This window comes from Phoenix dactylifera, chromosome 12, assembly GCF_009389715.1.
Source record: "Phoenix dactylifera cultivar Barhee BC4 chromosome 12, palm_55x_up_171113_PBpolish2nd_filt_p, whole genome shotgun sequence".
Classification (NCBI taxonomy): Eukaryota; Viridiplantae; Streptophyta; class Magnoliopsida; order Arecales; family Arecaceae; genus Phoenix; species Phoenix dactylifera.
In genome coordinates, this window is record NC_052403.1 from 7,282,074 (window position 1) to 7,309,753 (window position 27,680).

General features: G+C 36.5%; 3 protein-coding genes across 16 annotated transcripts; 1 reads left to right on the forward strand and 2 right to left on the reverse strand.

Moving 5' to 3' along the window:
• Positions 1-480: 480 nt before the first annotated feature.
• On the reverse strand, positions 481-9,003 carry LOC103697377 (very-long-chain aldehyde decarbonylase GL1-11-like). 6 transcript variants are annotated; one of them, XM_026801376.2, is made up of 9 exons: positions 8,806-9,003; positions 8,500-8,651; positions 7,321-7,458; positions 4,397-4,542; positions 3,999-4,118; positions 3,716-3,928; positions 3,550-3,630; positions 1,321-1,445; positions 481-1,082 (listed from the first exon to the last, which is right to left on the reverse strand). In XM_026801376.2, the coding sequence occupies exons 2-8, from the start codon at positions 8,500-8,502 to the stop codon at positions 1,334-1,336; spliced, it is 813 nt and encodes a 270-aa protein (XP_026657177.2). In that variant the 5' UTR covers positions 8,503-8,651; positions 8,806-9,003; the 3' UTR covers positions 481-1,082; positions 1,321-1,333. The 6 variants fall into 6 exon arrangements, 4 of the variants coding, with proteins under 4 accessions (XP_026657177.2, XP_026657172.2, XP_026657184.2 ...); XM_026801371.2 differs by lacking the exon at positions 8,500-8,651; XR_001878944.3 differs by lacking the exons at positions 1,321-1,445; positions 8,500-8,651 and having other exon boundaries at positions 3,550-3,625; positions 8,806-9,001.
• Positions 9,004-13,882: 4,879 nt separating this feature from the next.
• On the forward strand, positions 13,883-20,134 carry LOC103697384 (protein HESO1). 8 transcript variants are annotated; one of them, XM_039132492.1, is made up of 9 exons: positions 14,022-14,159; positions 15,737-15,915; positions 16,559-16,723; positions 17,700-17,878; positions 17,963-18,058; positions 18,194-18,263; positions 18,471-18,601; positions 19,151-19,261; positions 19,535-20,134. In XM_039132492.1, the coding sequence occupies exons 2-9, from the start codon at positions 15,753-15,755 to the stop codon at positions 19,934-19,936; spliced, it is 1,317 nt and encodes a 438-aa protein (XP_038988420.1). In that variant the 5' UTR covers positions 14,022-14,159; positions 15,737-15,752; the 3' UTR covers positions 19,937-20,134. The 8 variants fall into 8 exon arrangements, with proteins under 8 accessions (XP_026657195.1, XP_038988419.1, XP_008777459.1 ...); XM_039132493.1 differs by having other exon boundaries at positions 16,562-16,723; XM_026801394.2 differs by lacking the exon at positions 14,022-14,159 and adding an exon at positions 13,883-14,012 and having other exon boundaries at positions 17,700-18,058.
• A 252-nt stretch (positions 20,135-20,386) lies between these two features.
• Positions 20,387-27,636, reverse strand: LOC120112735. Of its 2 annotated transcripts, none has more exons than XM_039132494.1 (3): positions 27,444-27,636; positions 20,759-20,915; positions 20,387-20,677 (listed from the first exon to the last, which is right to left on the reverse strand). In XM_039132494.1, exons 2-3 carry the CDS (start codon positions 20,912-20,914, stop codon positions 20,630-20,632), a joined length of 204 nt encoding a protein of 67 aa, XP_038988422.1. In that variant the 5' UTR covers position 20,915; positions 27,444-27,636; the 3' UTR covers positions 20,387-20,629. The 2 variants fall into 2 exon arrangements, with proteins under 2 accessions (XP_038988422.1, XP_038988423.1); XM_039132495.1 differs by having other exon boundaries at positions 27,420-27,607.
• Positions 27,637-27,680: the final 44 nt, after the last annotated feature.

The window sequence follows — 27,680 nt, forward strand, 5'->3', positions numbered from 1 at the left end:
TGAGCATATATGAATAATTAACATTTGTTGCATTAATTTGTTTATTGAAGATAATATAGGGAAGAATTGAGTAAAAGTTAGGACGACCGAAGAATTCTTGGTAGTTCAAAGCATATCTTGCTACTGTGTAGATGAAACCATCAAATATCTTTCCGGCCACTTAACATGGAATAATTTTGATGCTATGCGACAAATTCAATTTCTGGATGCTAATTGATACGATTCGAGACTAAAGCATAAGATGTGGTTGAGAACGCACGTGTGACGTGGAAACTCACAATCAATGTTGGCTCCTTGGACACATCCATTTTAATGAACCTGAAAAAAATGTGATGCCTTATCTTGTAGGTCCATAAAATACCATCCATTTAGATATCTAACTGAACAACATAAAGTAAGACGCAGCTAAGTCAGCTGGAAGAGCTAATGGGAACACAACAAGAGCAAAGGTCTCAAGCCAGTAACCAAAGAAACAGAGGGAAACGTTTGAACCATATGAGAACAGATTTATAAGACTCCACATGCTAGAGGAAGTATTTGAAAAAGTTCTAGCAAATCCCCATGCCATCCATAACGCCTCCTTGGCACATTCACCAGATGGCCGTTAACACCAAATAGCCAGTTCTCCACAGATGAATGTTGACCAGCATTTTCACAGTTATTTCTAAGCAGTTTAACATAAGCAAGATTTTAGAAATGTCAGTTATCTAATGCTGCTTCAGGAACAGCAATATTTGCTCAGGTTCTTAAGCAAACCAAGAAACTCCTCAGATAACATCACCGACAAAAAAGAGTTGCTACATTCCTTCATCAATTCCATTAGAAGCTTCCATTCCTTAAGGTGGTAACAGCATATGAACACTTGCAGCATAGTCTCCAAGAGCGTTTCACTTTCCACCTTACAATTTTGTGCTCATCCTCGTGCCATTCGGATGTTCTAGAAGACACAATAACGAGCATCTGCAGATGCTATCAGGACTAGTGCAGAGGCTAGGAAGAACATACCTCATGAAACTTATAATTGTTTGCCTTCCTCCTCAAGGGACTTCAGCTCTCGATAACCTTTATCTGTACCGAATAACCTGATACAAAATGAATAAAAGTTGTATTAGTCATAAGGAATGATTATAAGAATCAGAATCCTGCAAATAGAGCGTGCTGGTTCCCAGAAAACATATCCGAAATGCTAGCTTCTCGAGCCACGTCATAGATTGGGTTTATATAGAAATGAGAATCAGAATAACTCAAAAGATGTTGGAATTAATAAAACATGCTGTGTACGTAAACCATGTTCTCTACCGGCATAAGACCAGGAATTACTTCCAGTGTCTCATTAGATGTGGCAGCACTTGGAATGGCCTACACATGTAATATGACATCGGCAAAGTGCGTATGCAACGATCAGGAACATCAGTTTCCTTTCATTGTACTTGGAAGAATACTTCCTAATGGATAAAGAAAATGATTCATGTTAATAAAGCTTGCTAGTACTCTTGTTCAAATTAGTTTGCTTTCTTGAAATCAGCGGAAATTTGAAGAAACAAACTTTTGTTCAGCAGGATGACAGGTATGAGCTGGATATTTCAGAAACCCAAAAATTATAGTGTGAGAATCACCAAAAGGTTTCCATGGAAAAAAACTTGCAGAGTGAGATGCAGGAGAGACTAGAAATGCATAGGCATTAAGTAGGATAGATCTGTCTACCCAGGTAAACTTTGAGAATTCAAATGAGCACAGTTCACTGCCATCTGATAAAGGTTTCGTGATATACACATTCATCATAAACTTGCACAGGCAACATGATACAAAAGAACCAATAGCATTATTGAGTCAGTGCATACTTGGTCATCAAAAACTCTGCATGCACGAAAGTTGACAGTTTCTCCTATTAAATTTTTCACCCATTACAGGGCAGGTTCCTGTCCCTACCCATTCAAAAGTTTGCCCCCTTCCTCCATGAGGTTCACCCATTCATTTCTTGTGAGTGGAGGTGTCTTACAACTGGACAAGGCAGTGCTTGGCTACCCTTGGACTACAGGATGCGAAGAATTGATGGATCGAATTTGCAAAGAAAATACAGTCAACATGATCTCTTAAAAATCAAAAAAGGCAGTACTCCTGTTAACATCATAATAATAAAGAAATAGACTACTCCTTGCATCTTATCTGTAAGTTCTATGATAAATCCTAAGCAGCATGAGTAGAGTCTGACATCCACCTAGAATAAATGTCTGACTGGCAATAAGAAAAAAAAAACATTCAAGAGGAGCTACAAAAGCATGCTTATTAAGTTATTCTTTTGAGTAGCCTCAATAATGTAGTTCAGGAGAAATATACATGTCCAAGATAGTTATTTAATTCTAAATTTCCATTGTTGAAATTAGTTATCACACCACAATGCAATAGTGTTGCCAAAAAAACTATCAAAAATCACTATACAGGTTTCTGGACCCTAAAAGAAATCTAATTTGACTCATGTTCAGTCCATATGTTTCTAAATTTTATTGACTCTTAATTTAAAGAAATATAATCATTGGCCAACCTAAAAAATGACAACCTGTTTTATTCAAAGAAAGGCCTCCAGTGCAAGGACTTACAAATAAGACTCCGAAGATAACTGAGTAACTGACAGATATTTCTGTTATCTGTGGATCATGACCAACACTCCGAAGAGTTCTTGCTGATGTATATTACTAAGGTCTTCAAGAAAAGGAAAAAACAAAAGAATAGTATTTGAAAAACTAGGGTTTACACATAGGTTGCACTCTCTTTTTCCTGAATGACGACACTCCAAGGAGTTCTCACTGATGTATACCACTAAGGTTTAAAAAAAAAAAAAAAAAAAAAAACAGAAGATTTAGGATTTGAGACACTAGGTTTATACATACCTTGCACTCTCTTTTCCCAGAATGACCAACACCCAAGGAGTTCTCACTGATGTATGTTACTACGGTCTTCTTTAGCCAGTAATAGCAGGTTTAGGATCTGAAACACTAGGGTTAATACATACCTTGCAAATTCTTTTAACAGATCCTATGTAACTCATCTTTTTAGTATGGTTTAATTGTCAAAGAAACAGATCGAGTTCCAACACTAGGCCCTATTCTTATTTAGGAATTAGAGACTTTTATCAATTATACTCAATAAATCTGGAAAATAGAGGCTAAAAGATATTTGAAAAAAATCACATTTATCACGTCAGCACAACAAGGCAAATAAGTGGGCCAAAACTTGTCAATAGATAAAAAGGTTATATTTTTAGTATTTAGTATCACTGTCACGATCTTCTTCTTCTTCTCCTTCTCCCGCACCACCCCTTTTTTCTAGATAGTTCAGCCTGTAGGTTTAACTCGGCTACACAATGGGGGTAGCCCATCCTCATTGACAAACCCCCAACTGGGCAGGGCCAAGAGCCAACAAATAAGTACTTTGCTGCATAATCTTATCATGCGTTATTTGCAGTGAAAGCTCTAATGGCTACTGAAAATGTTTCTTATAATCATTTAGCATTTATATTTATAAAAAAATAAAAAACAAAAAAAAACTCACCAGTCCATGTAGATAAAAGTCGATGAGTAATTCCCAGACTTGGTATAAAGCACACGATGGTGGTAGTCATGAAATTCTGCACTGAAAAAGAAACCATCATGTATCAAAGTGATGAACACCATACAACCCTAGAGACTACTGCGATCAGTGAAAGTCTGTTACTCACCCTCCATACAATGGTAAGAAATTCGAGGGGCTCCATGGGAAGTGATACCCACTATGAGCTTCAACTGTCTCTAAGACTCTCAATACCATCCATAACCAGAGGGTAAATAGGTGAGGACCAGTGAAAGCAGGACCAATAATGGTAGCAAAGCCAAGGAACAAAATTTCAACAGGATGGGCGTACTCAGAAGTCAATCCAAATGGTGTCGCATATCTGCACATAATTCATCCCATAAAAGGAAAGAAGCACCAAAAGATCAATAAATGGGAGGAATGATACTTACTCATGATGAACACTGTGAACATGCTTGTACAGCCATTTTGTATGCAGTAGCCTGTGCCCCCAATAGAACACAAAATCCTCCAAGATGAAGTAGAAGAGTATCTGAGAGAGGACGACCCTCCTACAGAAAAAAAGATTATTGACAATCACTTCAAATAGATAGCACGAAATGATAATCATAATTGACAAGTCATGTTCCATCTAATCTGCTGCCTTTCCATCTTATAACTTCGAGATCCATTCACATATATAGGCATATAATCAGAACTTCATGAATTCCTCAAATCCTTTCGGGTTGATTTTATTAAAAATTGCTTGAGAATTTGCAAAAAAGCATATGAAGCTAAATAGGGAACAACTCAGTCCCAAAGCTTGATGTCTAGGGAAATCTGTGAATACCAGGGCGGCAATGGAAGACTGCTTTTCAGGCCCATGTATCTGAAAGTGGGATAGGAAACAATCATAACTGGTAAGTTCACACAGACATGGTACAAGATTAGTCGCAAAATACATTTCTCCTGCGCAACCGGAGTGTTATTTTTCTTCTGCAAAAAGAAACAGTTTATATCATTCTTTGAGATACATCTCCCAAGCAAAAAAATAATTCATCGTTAAAAAAGTTAACATGATGCTGATTGAAATGAAACTTGCCTTTAATCTATAGCTAATAACTGATGCAGAAGAAGAAATAGATGATTCTATGTCAAAAATTAGAAGCTCAATCCTCAAAAAGCTGTGTCATGCCCAGTAGTGCTAATAATGTATAGATACATTCTGATACAGATCAAGTTGCGATAAGCAGATGTATGTCAGCATGTTAGAAAAGATAAAGCTAAGCTAAGATTCATGCTTTTCAGGCCGCAGACTGCTATATGTATAAAGCATTCCAATCACAATACTGACCAGTAGTCAGTGATTTAGTAGCATATTCAATATAAAAACCATCTAAATTAGATTATGATTAAAGAAAGCATACCTTTGAATAAGAAAATGCAAATTGTTCACAACCAAAACATCAAAGCACATACATCCATGGAAGAAAAGCTTAAGTTTAACGTTAACACATATGTAGAGGAACAAGAACTTTAAAAATGCTTTTGATACCACAGTTTAAGAAGCCTTAGGATGGAGTGAGGATGTCAGCAGTAGTACAAACGCAAGGTGAACAAAGTGGACATGTGCCTTTGAAGTGTGTGTTTATTAAATGGATATCAAGGTTTCTGCAAGGCCTATAAATCTTGAGTTTCCAGATGCCAGTTATATATGGGGTGATTGGTGCGACCAAATCTGCTGGTAACTGTGACAGGTACGGTGAAGTATAACCTACATGGATGATCAGAGAAGGAGAAATGTCATCATCTAGTAGCGAATTTATACGTCTATAATCAAAATTTTAGTAAATAAAAGTTATAAGCCACTCAAATGAAGATCCGGGTGCTACTAAAAGTAAAACAAAGCATTCCACTAGATGTCATATAAGTAGTTTCCTTAACTGAACACTGAAAATTCTCATCAGGTTTTCCATAGTAGTTTGCTACTACATAGGGGTGCATACAGTTTTGGATCAACCCATAAATCAAACCAAATTGGACATGGAGGATTGGTTTGGTTCAGGTTCAAAATAATATTGGGTTGGTTCTAGTTTCAATATTTGGAAACCTGATTGAATATGTTTGGATTTGGGTTAGAGGGTGGATAACCCAGACCCAAACTGACTAGATCCCTATATATACATATATATGTATATCAAAAAATGATTTATAATATATTAATTATATAAAAGGATGCGCTAATGCATAAGGCTCCTGCTATTGTGACGTTTGGGGAGGGATAAATATACTTAGCCGTATCCGCACGTGCGGAAAGGCTATTTCCATGTTTCGAACATATAACCTTCAAGTCATAATGGAGCAACCTTACTCTTGCGCCAAAGCTCACTCTCTATATCATACTAATTATATAATATATAGCAATATATAATTTTTATAGAGTTCTCACTCATGATTTTGGTTAGCTATTGCTCGCCCTATTGCAAGGGCAATGTGTAACATATTATATTCTAGATTTATACATATTTTTGATTTTGTTATTTTAGATGCCTTTGAATATATTATATATTGCTTTTTGCAATGTAGTTTCCATAATTGATTTATTTTTTGAATAAGACTAATTATTTATCTACTGATTTCTTTAAAATTTTTTGGTAACCCTAGAACTGACCCATTCCAACCCGATCTTGATTGTGTCAGGTTGCATAGGTTATGATAACGATTGGTTTTGTTCCGGTTCCAAAATTTGGGAACCAATTAGTATTGGGTCAGTTCTAGGTTAGCCTCTAAACCGAACCAACCCAACCCCATGTGCACCCCTATTGCTTGGTTTAAATAATTAAGAATTTTTAAAGTGATATCTTGAAACTATTTAATATGCCAATAGACCGTGTTTCTTCTTTTCAGCATCAGTCAACATTCAATCTTAAGTCTTTCTTTTTCTTCCAAGCCTGAATATTTTGGATCTCCTCCTACCTCAGCAGCATCACTCATGACTTTCAAATGAATAGTATTCAAGAAAATTTGAAATAATCAGCCAAAAGAAGAACAAGAAAACTAAAAATGAAAGGGAAAAAGAACAGTGCAGTTCAAGAAGCTAAATTCAGGAACAGAGACCTCCATAAATCTATGCATCACTAACTGAAGTGCAGGCTCATAACAATTACCAGGTCTCCAAGCCAAAACTATTGCAGCTGATTAAAGAAATGGAAAGTTTATAACACACTTACAGTGCAAATAGAGATCCGTTATGCAGAATTCATTATGAAACCAGAAATAAATCCATGTTAACTCCAGTATGAGGGTTATTCTACAAATGAGGAATATAGGATGCTTTTCCCAAAAAATGAAGTTTTCTAGTAGCAGAACAGGATATCAACAAGATGATATCCAATAACCTAAAAAACAACATTTCATCCATGAATTGTCACAAGTGCTAACGGTCCTAGTCAAAGCAAAAGACAACAACTTGATGACAACAGACCCTGTCCCATCTAGTCTTTATTTTCAATTTTCAGAAAAGGAAAGAATACATTGGCATCCTAATAATTCTAAAATGAGAAAAAAAGACTGGGAAGAACTAAGAACTTCTTAGAAGTATTGTTCCAATGAGAACCAAATACAGGGAAAGATTAATTCCATATCAAAAGTTACCATGCAGCTAGCCATGCAGATAAAACTGAGTTAATTTAGAGAAAATATATCTAATTCTTAAATCAGAATGTATTTTAGACAACTATCCACATTTAAGTTGGGTAATTCAGCTGAGCAAACCTGAATCTTGTATTTGCTGAAAAGTCCTGACCTCTCAAAATATATAGATGGAATTCCAGACAAGAAAAAGACACTTTCATGAATTAAGAAAGTGCATAGAGTAGCCAATTGAAATTCACTGAACTTGGTGATTAGATACTGCACCATCAAGAAAGGAATATTAACAAATTACCCAAATGAATAGCACGTAGCATTCCATCAAAAGAACAGAATATGGGAACTCAAACAGATTGCAAAATTCTTGATGAAATTGTTGAAAAAAATGAATCTACTATACATGATATAACTTGATCCAAGTAAGGCAACTACTTCATAGGGCATTGTGATGCAGTTTGCTTGCTGGCGCACCTATATATCAGCTCGGCATTGTCATGTCTCACAGTAGGGAGGCCCGTGGGGGCACTGGGTTGAGGAAAACAAGTTCATCTACATACTGTAGGTGATACTAGGTTATCAGACTGGTGTATCTCTTAGTCATGAAGTCCCGTCAGTCACTACAAAATTTCTTACTATTTGCCAGAAGACTGGCATGCTCCTAGACCTTTCTGCCACATCCGAACCCTTGTAAGTGGTTAATGAAACTTACCTGGATCATCAAAAGATTACAAATAAAATTCGATTTGGTAACCATTCCTAATGTTTAGATGTATTCGGGGGATCAGTCCTGCATAACATTATTATGTGGGAAAACCTATAAATTTATGTGCTGATTGGCAAAAACCGCTAATAATCTGGGAACCAAAATAACATGAATATCTAAAATCCTGAGTTACCAATCTGCAGAGACATGTTTCCATTTCTAGAAGGGCCTCGCGGTACATTAACTTATAAGTTATATAACAGTGTCACAAGCACAACTATAAGATTGAAACATAACACAGACATATCAGAGATAGATGCCAGAAGTAATTGCTTGTCTAAAAGGGATCACCAAAATTGCGACTGAGACTTATATTAATACTATTTCTCTCTTTTTCAAAAATTACCGAAGATGCATGCAATTGCAAACCGAAACTTAACGCACGGGTACCATTAGGCATGTGTGACTAATAACATAATGTTTCAATGTATCGGTACACAAAAAATCAGTCACTCCATCCGCCCATCAAGCCTTCAAATCAAGAAGAAGAACCCCCAAAATTATCAACTAGAATTTTGACTGAACCAGATCCAACCTACCATCACCGACAGGAATCAAAAGATTCCTGACAAGCATTCCATAACCCTAATGGCCAATCAAGACGAACGCAGGATTGTACCGAACAAGATCGAAACTACTAGCGCCGGCCGGAATCGGAGGATTCCTAACGAGCATTGCATGACCCTGAAGGCTAATCCAGGAGTCCGAGATCAAAATGTAAGCCGCCACATAAGAAAACACGGAGAAACACTATAACTCAAGCAAAAATGAGAGGGGGAGTATCAAATCGAGCCCCACGGTTTGTGAAGTGGAATCAAGGAATGTAGGAGAGTAGAGATTGGTACCAGCCATCCGGATTCGAGGAGAGACGACGCCATGGAAATGGGGGCGGTGACGGGACCCGGTTCGATCACTTGTTGATGTCCCGATAGCGAGATGATAGAGGGAAGACTGGAGAAGGATGGGACACACAGCTTGGATGAAGAAGGGAAAGCTTCCGAGTCGGAAACGACGAGGCCTCGTGGGAGGACAGATCATCCACGTGGTGGTATATCATGGAGCCAAGAAAAAGATTAGGCTACGCGTCCCCGAAATATACCCAAGGTGTGTTGTCTTCTTCAATAGAAATTAGAACCAGTGAAATCGAAATATCAGAAAGGTGATCATAATAGATTGTTATATAAATCAGAATAATTACATCCCCTTATTTTTTTCGTGACTAAAATTAGAATCAAGATAAAATTTAAAAAAGTAAAAAATAGTAGGAATTGAATTTTAGAAATAGAGAGATAAGTTGAATGAAATCATTTATTTCTATTTTTATTTGAGAGTCCAACTCCCTCCAACCAAACATGCTCTCAAAAACTATAAATCATGACTTTCTAAAGCAAAATTAGTTTTTTTTTATTCATGATTTAAATTTATCATTAATAATTTTGGAAGAAGCTTGTTTGTAGCGCAATTTATATTGTGTTAAAAAACAATAATTTTCAAATCAAAAATATTTTTATTGGATTTTATTTTTATACAAAAAAATCCTCTTAGTTGCATCTATAATACATAACTTATACCCTCTTATTAATTCCAACTGTTATATATATATACATGATAATATAAAGGAAAGATTTTGGATTGATTTAGACAATAATCCTACTTGATATGAATATGGAAAGTTTTTTTCAAAATAAATTTATAATTTTTTTTTAAAAAAAATTATTTGGAATTGATTCGAAAAAATTATGTGATAAAAATATATAAATAATTGGACTATTTTTGAGAATCTAATATGATAAGGATATGAAAACATTTCTTCCAAATCAAATTCTATAATTTGAATGTTATTTTGAAAAACACAGCATCATTTTTTTATTTACATCAATTTTCAGGTGTAACATTGAAGGACTCTTTTTTTTTCTCTCTGAAACTATACATAATACATGCTCTGATGCTAGTGCATATTAATAATAAATAGTTAAATAATATTATTTAACTATTATCTTACTCTACGATAAAAACAACAGTTGCTATTTGATATTAGTTCCAACCCCGTAGATTTTTGAGAAAAAAAATTGCCAAGTTTTAAAGGATACTGCGCTCAATGAAATAAACTAAATAATATATGAACAACAACGGTGTAGTAACAGCCAAATTAGTAATTATTATTTTAATACTAAATATAACGGCAGTTAAAAGGTTTCACCGAAGGATCCGTTGCAACAAGGCAATCGCCCAACCTTCAACAATTAAAACCTTGTTTCCGGCCGTGAATCAGCGCCCCGACCACACCACGAAGCGAACGGAGAACCGGTCGGGGACGTTTTCGGGTAACCGTAGCATCACAAATAGTGAGGGAATCTTCATTGGGGGGGCTTTTTGAGGTGCACGGCCTTGCGGTTCGGGCCTCGCGGTTCGCCGGTTCTGGTCTCGGTGGGCGTCGAGAGCCGTTTCTTTCTATGCCTTCTTCCGATGCTACCCTTGGGCTATTGGGCTCGCCTGGGGGTGGACTGGAGAATGGGGCCCAATGCTACGATTTGTGGGTGCGTAGCGGCGGCTCTTTCCGGTGAGCTTGCGGACGCTGGACGGGCAAGTGGAGCTACAAGCGGCACTCGTTTGGAACGATTGCGACCGTACGTGGGGTTCACTGCTGATGAATGAACGGTGGATTGTTTGGGTGATGATGCCGATATGCCATTGCCCCTTCGAAATTTCATCAGTGGCTGGCTCTAAGCAGACCGGTTTCATAATTTCATACTGGGGACCCTTCCGGCTCCTATGACACCCATGTGGAGGATATTAACCACTTAGAAACTCTCAGCGTACTTCCCATTTGGAAACATATTAAGCGGTCTTCAAGTCGAGGAGTTAACCTTCGATCCCTTTGGAATAGGGATCGCAGTCTATCCTTCATTGCTGCCCATCCACCATTGGATCACCCACATTGCAGATCTCAAAACATTTCAAACGTCATCAATCATCCACCTACACGAATTTCGGCACGAAGGATCCTGATATGGTATATATTCGTCAATTTGATCTCGGCAACTAATTAAAGTGCTGATCTCGGCATTAACCGAGCTGCTAGTCTTAGGAGTCGATCGAACCACTATACTCGGAGATTATCGAGCTGCTAAGTTTGGTATAAACCAAGATGATGACCTTTTTTGGATAAGCTAGCCAAAGAGAACTGGCCATGAGATACATGTTTTCGATTCAAGCGTATTTAAGATAAATAATTGTTATTAAAGGCACAAGCACAATCCTACGGCTCATTCCAAGCAGATATGCTAATATTGTGTGATCAATACGGTTAAAACTCTTCGCATGCGCAGTATGTGAACCATTACCGAGCAGCTAAGGCCCACTTTTACCTTACTGGATAACGGACGCCAGCTCTTTTTCTATATAAGGAGTGATACAAGGATCTCCAAGTATGCATTTTTAAGCTCTCACATCTTCTCGTATTATGCAACTCTTTCAACTCTCCTCTGGTCAAGCCAAAATCCAGTTGATCAAAGTATCGGAGGATTTTCAACTGGACGAACTTTGGCGGTGGATTTTCTTTTTTAATTTTAGGTTGGACTAGAGATACTGAAAGAGCTCTTTTAATCGAACTCCTCAACTCAAAACTGACCTCGCTGTTTCACCTCGAATTCCATCCGACCTCTACAATTTAGAGCAGGTTTTGATGACAACAAATACAACCTAAATCTAAGATCCCGTTTAAATTCAGGTGTAAACAATATAAAACTAGTTCTATACCCATGCATTTAAATAGACAAATGGGCTTTACTATCATATATCATTTCTCACCTTTTACTACCTAAATATTTTTTTAATATTAATATTATAATATAATATATTATCATATTTTAATTAGGGATACTGATTGAAAAAAAATATGATATTATCATTCATACGTGGCCAAATAGATTGCATTTTATGTTTTAATATTATATTGTATTATACAAACATTATATTTGTAATCAATAATACAATGTGACATATTTTAATAATATAAAAATAACTCATCCACCATTATAATAAATTATAAAATTCTTATGCCATCGTTGACTCATCCTATCATACTTGTACGACGTAAGAATGTGTTACTATAATTTAGTTATAATTAATAATATGAAAAAAATTCATCATTTTATTGTCACGATTCAGAATTTCATCTATAAAAAAAATATCTAAAAGATATTATTTGGATTCTTTGATCTAGTATAAATACTTAAGATCGATCCAGCAAATAACCGATGTGAAAATAAACGTACGCTCGCATGGTTCTCACATACTCCCTCTTTAAGCCCTGGCGTCTTCATCAGGCTAATGATCCAAATTCATTCAAATCTAATTATAAATACTATGATCAACTCATGGTCGCTTATATATACACATACTGCTCCTTTAGTCTATATAGATCATGAGCTGGGTCGACTCTGATTTCATTTGTCACAATACAGAATCTCACCTAAAAATACTAGTCGAAAGATATTAAGTAAATTTTTTAATTTTATATAAATACTCAAGATCTATCCAATGAATAACATGTGTAGGATTAAAAACATGCTTGTGAGTCGTTGCACCTACAAAATTATTCAAACATTTTCCTTTGTATAATGAACCTAGTATGGTAGGGATTGGAAGGATAATCTTATCTTGCTTCCAAGAATCACTTTTATTGTTAAACAATATCCAAATAATATTATATTATTTCTAGTCTACATTCAATCGGTTCCCGCAATCATTAGATAAAAAAACTTTATCTTTTTTTCTTGCAGCAAAGGAAAATAATTGTTAAATCCCCGTCTTTCCCTTGCAGCATCCAAATTGGGCCCAAAAGCCACTGCTGTCTGTTGCATAGTTGAAAACCGTAAGGGTGTTCTAAATGGCACTCCGAAATATTTTATTTTTTAATTTTATTAAGTGCTCAAATATGATCCATTTGCTTTAGTAAAAAAAAAAAAACTGCAGGTTTAAAGGCAGAGCAGACAGACCGCGTCCTCCACAGTAGTACCTTTCCGTGCACTGCCTCTTGACTCATGCCTGTCTTATTCATCTTATGTTACAATGTTTGCTTAGAAATTATTGCCTACCCCTGAACTGCAAAACCATGCATACAGCTGATCACTACCATTGATTTTTGCAAATTTAGGCCCCATTTAGAAAAGCCATTGACAGCAGAGCTTTTAAAAGTAAAGCTTTTATAAAAAACTGTTTGTTGTTTATTAATTATATTTCTAGAATACTGTATCCCTTTAACATGTATCTGATAAACAAATCGAGATACTTTAGACATGATAAAATGACCATAAAAAATATTACATAGTATTATACAACATAACACAATAAAATATAATATGTATTAATACATAAATATATGATATAGCATAATATTACTATAATATAATATAATATTATTATAATATAGTAATATAATATTATATACTATAGCATAATAATTTAATATAATATTAAATTATTTGAATAATATATCAATATATTATGATATAATGTAATATAATATTGTATTTATAGTATAATAAAAATAATAAAATATAACCGATAAAATTGGTTAAATAATTATTAAAAAGGATATTTTGTGTAATTGTTATATTTTATTATGGATATTTTGATTAAAAAATAGCTTTTCGATCAGGTCTAAAAATATTTTTCTACAAAATTCCAAATAAAACTTCTCTCAAAATATTATTTTTAGTTTTTTTAAAAAAATAAAATATTTTTTTAAAATTCTTATCAAATATTTTTATTCTATATAAAAATATTTTTTAATTTATTTTTTGATGCTCCAAAAGATTTTCCAAACGGGCCTTAGGGTTTTTTTTTTTTTTTTCACGCTCTAGGGCTGCCGGGCAAGCAACAGCACAAGAAAGTAGACTCTCCACAATGGCGTCAACGTAAGCAGTTTATTGCCTTCCCGACGCGCAATTCGTACTGGCGGCTACTTTCCCGCGTCTCGCATCTCGGAAAGGATATAAAGGCGGAAGTCTCCTCGACTAAGCAACCTTCGCTCATTCGCTGATCCTCGGTGATTCCCGACGCTCCTACTCATTAAAAAAAGAAAAAAAAGGGTAAAAAGGAGAGGGAGAGAGTACGGTAAAGAGGGAGAGAGATGGAAAGGGACGGGGGAGCGGAGAAGACTATATGACCGATCCCGACCAGCTCTCCCGAAATCGTAATCTCCCTCTTCTTTCCCCTCTTCTAAATTCTAATCTCTTTCTTGATGTCTTTCTTCGCCAGAGGATTTGGATTAACTACTTTGAGTGGATGATCCGCGACGCTCTGAAAAAGCTAGGGTTTATGCGATATTAGATCTAAATACAAGTAATTAACCTCTGTTGGCTATATGTTTCTGTTTTCTTCTTCTTTCTTCTATCCGGTTTCCTATCTTTAGCTGTTGAATTCTTAATTTTTCATCAGAAAAAGGTAAAAAGGGTTGGATTCTTGGTAATTAGGTTGGTCTTTTTGGATTCTTGAGAGGATCTTGTGATGGTTTATTGCTTCTTGGTTCCAGCACTCAGTGGCTACTTACACCTTCCCATTTAGAAATACGAAGCTGTTCTTTGCTTCGGGATCTTCTTGAAATCCGACAATTGAGAAAGAGAAGAAATTAGGATGATGGCGGTGGTTTGATCAAGTTACCGTGGCGATCTGTCTTGCTGCATTTGCTCACGTAGAGCCACATTTTTTCCTATCCACCCCCATGTTTGTGCCTCCCAGTTTGCCCTGTCCAAGACTCATGACTTCATATACCGGTAGTTTGCATGTGTACGCCTTCGTGTTAAACTTTTTTGGGATGCAGAGAGATGGGCCTTTGTAATCTGTTCTAACTTGTAATTTGCAATTGATTGCTCTGGGGCAATGCAAAATCTCTTTTAAGTTCCTCTGCAATGCTTCCTTCTTCGTCACCAATTCTCGTCGGTGGCTGGAATAATGGTTTATGGCACCCCATTAAGCTATTTGTTCGCAGCTAATGTGATAGATGGGTGTTCCTTGACCTCTGTTGGAGCAAGTCTCTTCACATGGGATCACTTCTCTTCTTCCTTCGTCCTTTGGTGAAGATTATGATGATTGCATCATGATGCTTATGCATGTAACATGAATGAGTGATTCGAGGCAATGGTATAAGGCAATGTCTATTCTGTATTGAATTTTATTAGCCATAATCTGTTGAAACTTGTAGGCTGTAATCTGTCAGGAATCCCCCCTCCTTTTACTAACATCTTGTTTTCTGAAATGAAAAGCGTAGAGTTCGAGCACAATACATGTGAATAAGGTCATAGAGGAAATAGCCATCAAGTCTTGTAGATATTAAACCTAACTTTTGCAAAAAGAGCAATCTCTCCTTGTAATTGGTATCGTATTTATTAATGTTATTCAGATTATTTATGATCACATCGAGTTGTTCTAGAGATAAGAGCATGTATGTTGTTCATCACCTCCTTTAACCCCATTTAGTCCCTTAGAAGCTGAGGCTATAATTAATGCTTACAAATGTCTCTCCAAGTATTGCATGCTAAACTCAACTCAAAAATTGGCTATGTTGGTGCTTAAAACAAGTTTTTAGACTCAGGCTTTCTTTATGTGGTAGTTCCTGCATGTAAGTGGCAACAGGCTATATTAGCAATATTATTTTCATCCAAGCCATGCATCTTGATTTGTCTAGCATAGTATTAGAAAATTGAAGTGGCTTTCACATCAAGGCTTGGTTCCATTTATTACTAACCTGTTTGGATTATCTATCTTGAGCAGCTAAGCTGTGGCGGCCATGACTTATTATTACCTCAGCCATGGTGATAAAAATGGTGTATTGGAGCGTTGTCTCATAGACATCCTTTCTTTAATCAAACCCTCAGAAACTGATCGAATAAGTCGGCTAAATACCATTCGTGAGCTTGCAACCTTTGTTGGATCCCTAGAAAGCTTGGAAGGTAACTGAATCTTAATTTGTGATACTTTTTTCATAATTTTCTTCTGCCACCAGGAGGCATTTCATGCTTACTACTGGCCTTAACTCCATTTGTTTTCACATCACTAAGGCCCTGCTTGGATAATTGTGTGCAATCCAGCAGGATTCACAGGACCACAAGGAGGAAAAAAGTAGTCATAGGCCATGCCAGGCCTATATTCATAGGATTCACAGAAATGCCTTGAGAGTGGGCTATCCGGAATCCCATAGGGAAGAAAAAAAGACCTCGGCATGTCTTTTTCTTTCCTCCCGTGGGAATAGGCTGGGAGAGGTCTGGAGACATGAGCCGGACCAAGCCTCATATTCAACTATATTAGAAATCCTATTTCCAATCCTAAGAATCCAGCAAGATTATCCAAACAGGCCTTAAAGTGAATTAAAACCCAGTGCTAATGATGTTGGTGGTTTGTTTTCCGTTTTGTTTAAATAATTTATTTTCCATCTAATTATGTCAACAGTATATTGTGGTTCAAAAGAACTTTGCAAGTTCAAGTTTTTGTAATATCATGAATTAGATTTTGCATCATTGGAAATGCTATACAGGAATGGAGATATTGCTATACATTTTTATGGTTTATATTGATGAGAACTTCTAATCACTGAAGCAGGTGCTGTTGTGAAGCCGTTTGGATCTTTTACTTCAAACCTTTATTCAAAATGGGGTGATCTGGATTTATCTGTTCAACTGTCCAGTAATTTCCGTATTTCTACTGGTAAAAATCGTAAAAAAGATATACTACGGGACATAATGAGAGCTCTGCGTAGGAATGGTATTTTCTTGTACTTCTTGCTTCTGTTTATGTTTTTCCACTGATGCTTTAATTTTTTTCCATTAAATTCTGCCCATCTTGTTCTTGTCAAGTTCTGGAAAATATCTTGTTTTGTTGATAACAGTAAGTAATACTTTAATTTTGCAAATGAGAAAGGTACCTTAGAACAAAAAGGAAAAATATATTTTGTATTTGTACGATTTGCTCACATGGGTTCCGTGTGACTTAGAGTTATATCTGTTTCATCAGCACCATATAAGAGCTGTTGATGGGCTGATTTAGGCAAAATTGAGATCAATAATTGACCACCAGTAAGATCCTTTCTCAAGCCATCACTCGTTTAACCCATCCTAGTTAACTATGGTTTACAGCAAGGTCAATCTCAACCTGTTTTGCCAGTGTTTTGGTCCGTTATCCAACCCAAAGTTCTGAATGATCTTGGATTCATGCTTCCCACTTAATCTCCTCCATACTCAAGGTTTAAGGTATTTGTTTTGCACTCATACTTCTTCAGTCACATCATCCATGAGCTTCATGCAATATCAGAAAGATAAAATGGGAAAAAAGTAGATGTAAATTCAGGCAAATATCTTTTGAGTCACACCTGATATGAGGCTATCATGCATGAAGGAAGTAGCGAGGCCTAAAGATTATGCTGCTACGTTCTGCTACTATATTGTCCTTGGTTATGTTGTTTACTTGCTGAAGAGGAGAATTTCATGTCTTCTTTTAATACAATCCTGTGTCTAAATCATAGTTCTTAGATTTGGTTGATTTGTATAGGCTATGCACTATGAGCTTTTAATTTTAACAGTGTTAAAAAATGTTGCAGCAATTTTGTTTTCAATCTAAAGTTTTGGAATTTGCTCTTTCATGCCTCTTGCTGCTCTAATATGTATCCTGCACTTGGCTCCTTTTGTTATCAGAAAGCGGCCACTAGAAGATGGTTATTTCTCATTTCCATTCTTTGTTACAGGTGTTGTTCATAATTTGCAGTTCATACCCAATGCTAGAGTTCCTCTGCTTATATATGAAAGCAAGAAGCATGGCATTTCTTGTGATGTCTCCATTGATAACCATATGGGTCAAATCAAGTCCAAAATTCTCCTCTGGATTGCCAATATGGATGAGCGTTTCCGTGACATGGTTTTATTGGTCTGCACTGGTTATACATCAGGCAACTTTCTGATTTGTTTGGCTTTGTTCTTTCCAATTAATATTTTATTGTATTCCATGCAGACCAAGGAATGGGCCAAAGCACAAAATATCAATGACCCGAAGTTAGGAACTTTAAATTCATTCTCGCTCTGTTTGCTGGTTATCTTCCATTTTCAGGTTTTGTTTCCATTTGTTCAGCCATGAACCTTCTATTTTTTTTTGCCTTATAATTTCGCATCAATTGTTTTGCTGTTGACTTCAGGTATTTCAGAGATTTCATTTCTTACATGTGTTGCTGCCTCTTTTTTCCAGACATGTGAGCCTGCAATTTTGCCACCTCTCAAGGAGATATATGCAGGGAATATTGTTGATGATATTTCAGGTACACATTATATTATGTTTCACCATGTCATATTATACTTATTCAAGTTCTACATTGTTGTTGCTTGGTTGCTAGCTTAGTCTGAATTAAGCTTGTGGAATGGAACTGTCCTGCATGTCCATCAATACTAGGGAGGCAGAATATTGATGTTGGGTTGTTCAAGTCATATAAGTAGTAGTTGATTAGTTTATGGCTATTTGTATGTAGGAATGAGGTTCCTTACCGAGAGAGGCATTGAAGATGTGTGTGCTACAAACATAACAAGGTTTAGGTCCCAAAGTTTCAGACAGAGAAACCAAAGCTCACTTTCTGAACTCCTCGTTTCTTTTTTTGAAAAGGTAACCTCATCATATTATATGCAAATATAAGTTTAATATGATCTTGGCGCGGATTGGTGTAACTAAATAAGCTACATTTACTGTAGCCTGCTAGCCTGTTGGATTTCTGTAACTTCTTCGCCACGCATGTTTGTTTGAATTAGATTTATCCAAAGGTTTTTCTTCTTCTTTTTTTTTTCTTGAGGTAAGGGAGAAGTAGGACACTTTCCCCATGAGCTAAAGATTATGCTTTGGAGATGCGGGGTGAAACTTTTATGCATGCCCAAGTTTACGTGTCAGGAATCATAATTTCCAACCAAAGTTGCGATTACTTTCCAGTGATCATCAAACTAGATGAAAAGAGTTGCATCAAACATTTTACACACACACAAAAAGAAAAGCTCACTCCATGCCTTTGTATGCTGGATCTGTGGCTACATGCCCTTTGGCGGTGTTGTACTTTGAAGCATAAAAAATGTAGCATTGTGCTGTTTATGTCATGATTATTGTATTTTCTACCATGAACATGCTTATGAGGGTACCAATTTAACAATGTTATTCTTTATGCAGTTCTCTAGAATTGAAACTTTGTCATCAGAGTATGCCATCTGCGCGTATACAGGCCGATGGGAAAGAATCAGGAGCAATCCCAAATGGATGGGGAAATCCCATAGCATTTTTGTAAGACACTCTCCTTGGACAAACGTTCACGCACTACCAGTATCAGTTGTTGCTGCTGATATATCATGGCATCAAAAATATTTTCACTGTAGTAGCCAGAAACTTGCACCCTACATGCTGCCATGCATGCTTGTGTGCACACGCCTTTCCCTTATACCTGCACCTGAATCCACTCCCTCATCTGCTCCTACCGGCAATTAACATTTAAGATCTGTGTTTTGTGGTTTGCCGGTTACTTGTGGTTACTAACACTAGAAAATGTCATTTTGTCAGATAGAAGATCCTTTTGAGCAACCAGATAATGCCGCTAGAGCTGTTGGCTCGAACAAGCTGAGAATAATATCAAATGCATTCATGGATGCTTATCATAAACTTTCGTCTGGTCCAACGATCTCGAACCGGCACTCTCTCATTGCTAGTTTGACAAGGCCTCACATCAGTTCACAGCTAGGGGTAAGAACATATGTTCAACATACAGCCAATGGCGTTCGCAGTCACCAACCTGGGATTGGATACTCAGGCTATGCAACACGTGAGCCAATCCATGATCAATTTCAGAATGTTCTGAGACTGGATAGATACGCGCCATCATCTTCCACTGTTCCATTGCAAGGGCAAGGAGCTCTCAATGTCCAAGTCCAGCGGAATTGGAGGCGACGGCATCCAAACAGATAATGGGGCAACTTTGGAACTTGGTTGAAGTTCTGGAAGCTGTCACCCTGCATCGTACGGGCATAAGATCACCCTGATTGGCTGTCATTTTCTTTTTGGCTTCGATTAGCTTTGATTATGTACTGGATGCACTTATAGGGATTGCACCTTATTTTTTTGTGGTACGCATGGTTTCTTAATTATTGCTGGAAAGTTAACCCCCCCCCCCCCCCCCCCCAACACACACACACACACACACACACACACACACACAAAAAAGAAAAGAAAAAGCCTGATCGTAGTTAGTAGCGTTGTAGCCTGGGTGGATAAGGAAACATGTGAAGACGCCTCCTAGCCTCGTCATCCGGGTAGATATGTTCATTCGAGCAAAACGGTGTATGAATGAATATATGATCTTCTTGGTGAAAACGCAGCCAATCACTTGCAAACCTAGATTTGAATACAATTGACCAATAATACAAAAGGCCCAACATAAGTTTCACAACACTACTATTGACAGAAATAAGTTTGTAAAGTAGCAGTACAGCCCACCAACATCACTCTTATTCGAAACGTTCATTCAAACTGTTGCTGGTTTCGAGAAAAAAAAATACAAGCAAACAAGTCCAAACAAGTTATACTTTGTCGACAACATTACCAGAAACAAACTAAAAGCCCAACCTTTATCCCATGTCACGCAACAAGATGGAGAAGAGATCATTCTTTCTTCCCTATCCCCAGAGACATGTTGTAGACGCCACGACCCTGCTTATTAAAAATAACAGTAGGTCACGAGGACAATGAGAGACCATAAAACAAAAGGTCAATGCCCGGACGTTTACTCACAATGAGAAATATGCTAGAGGCCGCCGGTGTAAGGGGGATAGCAACCGAGGTAATTTTATCATAACGTCCTTTCAGGTAAGTATGTTTGTGAATGTTCTGAAAGTATTGCTGATGCTTCTTGAGCCTCTCCCTAGATACAAAAGGTGGTTCTGTCATCCTGCATCTCAAGGGACAAAAAGATGAGATATTTCCTAAATCAAAATACCATCCTTCTGCATATGTAGTTCTTATTTCATAGGCCTCGGGGGATATGAATCTAAATAATAAATAAAGCTTTATCTCGGAATTATGCACCTAGGTGTACTGCCAAAAGCACCCCCCACCCCCCAAAAAAAAAGAAGAAAGAAAAAAAAAAAATCGTTGGATAAAAAAGAAGCACACGTTTAATATTACTCCAGAACCTCAATTAATCCATGAAACTGCTCATACTTTAAGTTTGTACCAACACCGAAAAAGGCCATGACGCTGTTCATAATTTTTCAGCATGCAGCTACATAAATCAAAATTCAGCTTCATAACAGAATTTTGAAAATGTGTTACCATCACTCTTCGCAGTAAATTTTAGGTACTTAAAGAACAAAAAAAAATGGAGCTACATCATAAACCTAGAGCATTGAACCAGTCAGCATCTACACAATAATAAACTAAATGTTGGAATAATCTGATTGAGGAAAAGTGGCCAGGATAAATATGTGACGATGTAGGATTAACATCAGCTGCCGTTAGTAATATGAATGAAAAGAAAGGCTGTGAAAGTGTTGAAAATATATCAATTAACCAAAGGGGCTGTATGAGAGATAATAAACTAGTTTTAGGATTGTAAAGAAAGCAGATCGACAAGGGAGCAGTATTATTGCAATACAGACAAGTATTTACTTATATGTCCCGCCTGTATTTAATCTAAAAATGGCCCCTAAACTATTGAGACCTCGATCAACGTATTTAATAAAAGAATATGGTCAGAGACCCACAGGCCGCAGCAAGCACAAAACATCTCTTCAAATGCAAACAACCAAGGTCCAATAAGAAAAAAAGGTTGCTTGTTGGTTATCAATGTGGAAAAGGAAATACTCCGCACAGTCTGCTGTGTGTATGCTTGCACATACACAAACACATGCACACACCTAGATGCACATGCATACATATGTATGAATGCATATATGCATGCATGTTGTGTGTATAAGCAAACTGGAATTTGAATTATGTAACTTCATGTTATAGAGATGGCTCAGAAGCATAATCACAGAAATTCTTGTAGATGTTCTTGCCCACAAAGCAATCGAGACAAGGCTAGCTTACATATTCTTGCGGGGAGAGAACAAGAGTACGTGCAAGTGCATCCGCATGCTTCTAGCGGATGTGTTTTAACTTTATTTTTGACCATTTTATGCTACTGTATGTTGAGATCTGATGACGCAAACTGAAAACTGGAACGTGATAAAAGCACAAATAGACACATACTCCAGGAGCAAAGTATAGTGAATGTGTTCATACTTCATAGTATGTGTTGCCTCTGATCAGAAATTGTAAATGCAGCAGTTTTAAAAACCCATGTTTTAAAAACCCAACAGGACCGGCCGATTGAACCAGTTGAACCATCAACTGACCACGCCTATGGTCTAGATAGAGCATTTGAACCGTTTGATTTATAAAACCGGAATATTTTGTTAAAACCGTGCACATCACTGGTTGAACCAACAATCTGTTCAAATCACTTCAGGTTCAGATGAACCAGGCGTTTTTTAATTCACACTAACATGGGTTCATGAAATCAGGAGTTTTGCGTTTAGGGCATAGGTTTCTTCCTCGATAACTCTAGCGAGAGGAGGCGACCTCTGGGAGCCCTTTCTCTCTCTATCTACTCTCAACCCTTACAGCCTCAACCTTGAGCCTAGGACAGTGGTCTGTTGGCTATGCAACAACCCAACCTTTCTTCTCCTGCCAACCTCAAGAGTTTTGCATTTAGGGCATAGGTTTCTTCATCGATAATATGATACCCTTATTTGTAAAATACATAAAATTATAACTTTTGATTTCTTTCTTAGATTTTTAAGTGATGAATATTCGAATAATAGACGCAACATGTATTGTTGCAGTACCATATATTTTATAATATAGAATTATATATGTATAGTTATAAAATATTTTTATATTATAGTTCATAAATTTATTATATGATGATGACGTCACAATCTAATTCTGTTGATCCAATGGTCGAACCAGTGGCCCATGACCCTATCATCTTTCCAGTTCAATGAACAGTCTGATTTTTTAAAGCATTGGACTCTTAAGTAGGATTTGTGTTCTCAAATTGCTAATACCTAACTGTTAAAATTCTAAGCCTAAAAACAATAACTACATGACTAGAGCCAATATGCAAAGCTTGCTTGCCTGCCCAACTCCTGGTGAATTATCCGCGAGCTTATCAATCAATTATAAGAAAAATTATTACAAGAAGATGTCCTAGCTAGCCAATAGCTCTCCAATAGTAACTAGCTCTTTTAGCTAGTCTCTGTGGTGCATTGCCACTTCTAGTCTAGGAGTCATGTTAAACATATCCTTATTTTACTGAAATAGGTCTCTTAACAGTAAAGAGATGATTTCCTTGGCTATACAACTAACACTATAGTATAACATGTACCTGAATAACCTAAAAATAGAAGTCCAAATAACTAAATTTATATGATGACGAAGCATAGACTCCATTAATTGCCCTTTCCTTTCCTATTCAAAAAATAGAATAGGATAAGCATGTAGGTAGACAGCTGGCATCAGGAAGTATGCATGGAAGAGGGAGGCTCAAAAGAAACCAATGGCGAGTTTGGGGGGTATATAGCAAACAGTCACAGGTATCAACCAAGATGCATTCCAAAACAAGGCTGGCAGCTGGCATCAACAGGGGATAGAAATACTATGGAAGCTAAGATGAGGAATTTAAAAAAAAAAAATGTGAAAATCCTCAAAAAAGATGCAGAAATTAAAGAGAGATCAGGTAATGCACCTGTACATGTGATCGTGAATATGTTCCATGGAAAGACAACTAATGGCATCATAAAGTCAAAAATGAACTTGACTGAGAGCACAAAGATGACCACTATTTCAACATAATCTTGGAATGTGCAAACTGGTAACTCAATACATGCAATAAATGCACGATAGGGAAAAATAGTTTTTTTCTCTGCTGTTCATGGAATACAAGAAGTGCCACTTTAAACTTTAGAGACAACGAAGCACTAGAGATAAGTCCTTCTTTGTGCAGAATCCTGATTATCCGAAAACAGAAGATTCTTGTATTCCCTCTCGCTCCAATAAAATAAGATTTTTGTTTAATAATTATTTTTAAATGTTTTGAGAATTTTCAAGATGTAGTTGTTGAACAAACAGATCCAGACCCAAAGATCCAAATTTTTGGGTTAGGTTCAGGTTATACATAGATCCGATCCAACCCAAATGTCCCGTTGGGTCAAAAATTGTGGCCGTGGAACCGACCCAATCTTCTATTAGATTAGATCTAGGTCTAAAATTAAAACCCAAAAAAAAAGGATTAGATCAGGATCACTCATAATCCAGTCTGATTCGACTCATTTGCACCCCTAGCGCTAACAAAGGCCTAGACCTGGGCCACGAACCACCTGCTCACCTAACAACCCCGTCCAAGTAAGCATGATTCAACAGTACCCGCGGGGGACCCATTTTATGTGGCTTCTAACTCCCGACTGATTTTGGCCTATGAAGTGTGGGACTAAATTTGCTGCAAATGGTTTCTCTCTCTCTCTCACTCTCAAAAGATAAAGGAAAGTGTCGTTTGGCAGGCTGTGGAATAGAGAAGGGACGGAGGAACTGGATCGCCATGGGCTTTGTAGAGCTAAAAGAGTATGGTCTAGCCACCATAGGGTTTTTTCTTTTCTTTTTTTTGTTGGGGGCGGGGGCGGGATTAAAAGCAAGATAAGGTTCAACATTTCAACATATAATATCCATATAATTCAGTGGATAATACCTAAAAGTTTATTTGATTGGTGTACGTCATATTACGAGATAATCTAATGATTATTGTAAATCATATATCCAAAAAAATAATTGTAAATAAATTTTATCATGTTTGATTGATGGAAAACTTATTTTGAAAAATGATACCAAAAGAAAATTGTTATATTCAGCTGAAAGTAATCTTTAAATAAATGTCAAATTTTTAATAATATTTTTAAATAAATAATTTAATCAATGAATTTTTTTAGTTTATTTATTGGCCACGCCCTACTTACATGAGAACCCCCAATATAAGCTATTTTGAATAGGATTTTTTTTTGCATAAATATCCTTCTAAAATTTAAATTTATGTAAATACCCTCTTAAAATTTATATTTATTTCTCTATCCTCATAAAATATTGTTTTTACACAAATGTCCCTAATATAATGGTTTTTCTAACACCATTAATAAAAACCATATTTATTTTAATTAAAAACCAGATGGAATTTTAAAATTATTTTTTTGCCCCCCATCGCAATCGCTTTATAAATATTTTTTTGCACATCTACTCATTAAGGGTATTTTAGTTATTTTAATTTGAAACCATTAATTTTTTAACGACATTTAGTGGCGTAAGTACATATGCAAAAATAAGAATAAAAAAGGATAGAATAGCAAAATAAGTATTTTATGAGAGTGTACATGCAAATATTAATTTTGAAAGAGTATTCATGCAAAATTCAAATTTTGAAAGAGTATTCGAATAATAAACACAACATGCATTGTTGCAGCACCATATAATTTTATCATATAGCATTATATATGTATAGTTATAAAATATTTTTATATTAAAGTTCATAAATTCATTATATGATGATGACGTCACAATCTAATTCTGTTGATCCAATGGTCGAACCAGTGGCCCATGACCCTATCATCTTTCCAGTTCAATGAACAGTCTGATTTTTTAAAGCATTGGACTCTTAAGTAGGATTTGTGTTCTCAAATTGCTAATACCTAACTGTTAAAATTCGAAGCCTAAAAACAATAACTACATGACTAGAACCAATATGCAAAGCTTGCTTGCCTGCCCAACTCCTGGTGAATTATCTGCTAACCTATCAGTCAATTATAAGAAAAATTATTACAAGAAGATGTCCTAGCTAGCCAATAGCTCTCCAATAGTAACTAGCTCTTTTAGCTAGTTTGTGTGGTGCATTGCCACCTCTAGTCTAGGAGTTAAACATATCCTCATTTTACTGAAATACGTCTCTTAACAGTAAAGAGATGATTGCCTTGGCTATACAACTAACACTATACTATAACATGTACCTGAATAACCTAAAAATAGAAGTCCAAATAACTAAATTTATATGATGACAAAGCATAGACTCCATTAATTGCCCTTTCCTTTTCTATTTAGAAAATGATGAGCATGTAGGTAGACAGCTGGCATCAGGAAGTATGCATGGAAGATGGAGGCTCAAAAGAAACCAATGGCGAGTTTGGCGGGTATATAGCAAACCGTCACAGGTATCAACCAAGATGCATTCCAAAACAAGGCTGGCAGCTAGCATCAACAGGGAATAGAAATTCTAAGGAAGCTAAGATGAGGAATTTAAAAAAAAAAAGTGAAAATCCTCAAAAAAGATGCAGAGGTTAAGGAGAGATCAGGTAATGCACTTGTACATGTGATCGTGAATATGTTCCATGGAAAGGCAACTAATGGCATCATAAAGTCAAAAATGAACTTGACTGAGAGCACAAAGATGACCGCTATTTCAACATAATCTTGGAATGTGCAAACTGGTAACTCAATACATGCAATAAATGCACGATAGGGAAAACTAGTTTTTTTCTCTGCTGTTCATGGAATACAAGAAGTGCCACTTTAAACTTTAGAGACAACGAAGCACTAGAGATAAGTCCTTCTTTGTGCAGAATTCTGATTATCTGAAAACAGAAGAAAATGAGTTCAACAAGCAAAACTCACCAAACACAGTGACCAAAAAAAAATTTTGCAAATTAGCATGCATTCTATCATACAAGGGATGTTACTCCCTTTAAATTAGAGAACAAATTAAAAGGGCAGGGATGTCAGTCTATCAGCAGAAAACAATTGTAATCCCATACTGTCAAACTACTAGCAGTACAGATGATATTGTTAACATAAACAGCTGCGCTTGTCAAAGCTAAGTATAAGTTTGGATCGTACCCAAGAAAATTCATGACTGACTCAACAGTTTGCATAGCATGCCTATTTAACTACTTCTTCGATCACCAGGAGGTATTTATTTAATCATGTAATTAGCAAAGGAAGGAGGAAGCGTCCATAAGAGTCTAGAGTCCTCCAGATTAAGGCCATGCAAGGTTGGAATCTGTCCAACTTTCATCTTTCTAGTTTAGGCGAGATATACAATATCGCATATCATATCACAGGAATACATCACAGAGCAAAATAGAACCCTAAAGTTTGTTTGTATTCTCCTTGGTCCTCAACCCCTAATTTGGAGTCCAAACAAATCAATCATTCGCCATGAGACAGATCGCCGACCTTAATAAATTCATAGGTATCAACGGCATCAAAGAGGAAGGAAATAACAGAATTCATAAGCCATGTGAAAAGAAATTACAAAAAGTAAGTAAAAGCCCAAAAAGCGCCCAGATCTATGGATCTCGAAACCCTAGCTTACTGGCGTTTGGAGTAAGAAGTTTACTTGGAGAGCGGAGACGACCCTTACGACCAGAGAGAGAGAGAGAGAGAGAGGAGAACCCTTGAGACTTGGATAGTTGGATTGATGGCATTCCTCCACCACTCGCCAGTCCTCTCTTTGTTTTATTACCGGCCATCCTAAGGCTCTCAAGAACATATCATCTGGACCGACTCCGAGATTATTCTCGATGAACGGTGTCGTGACCGTTGGTTTGGCGATATACAAAATCACGTTGAAACT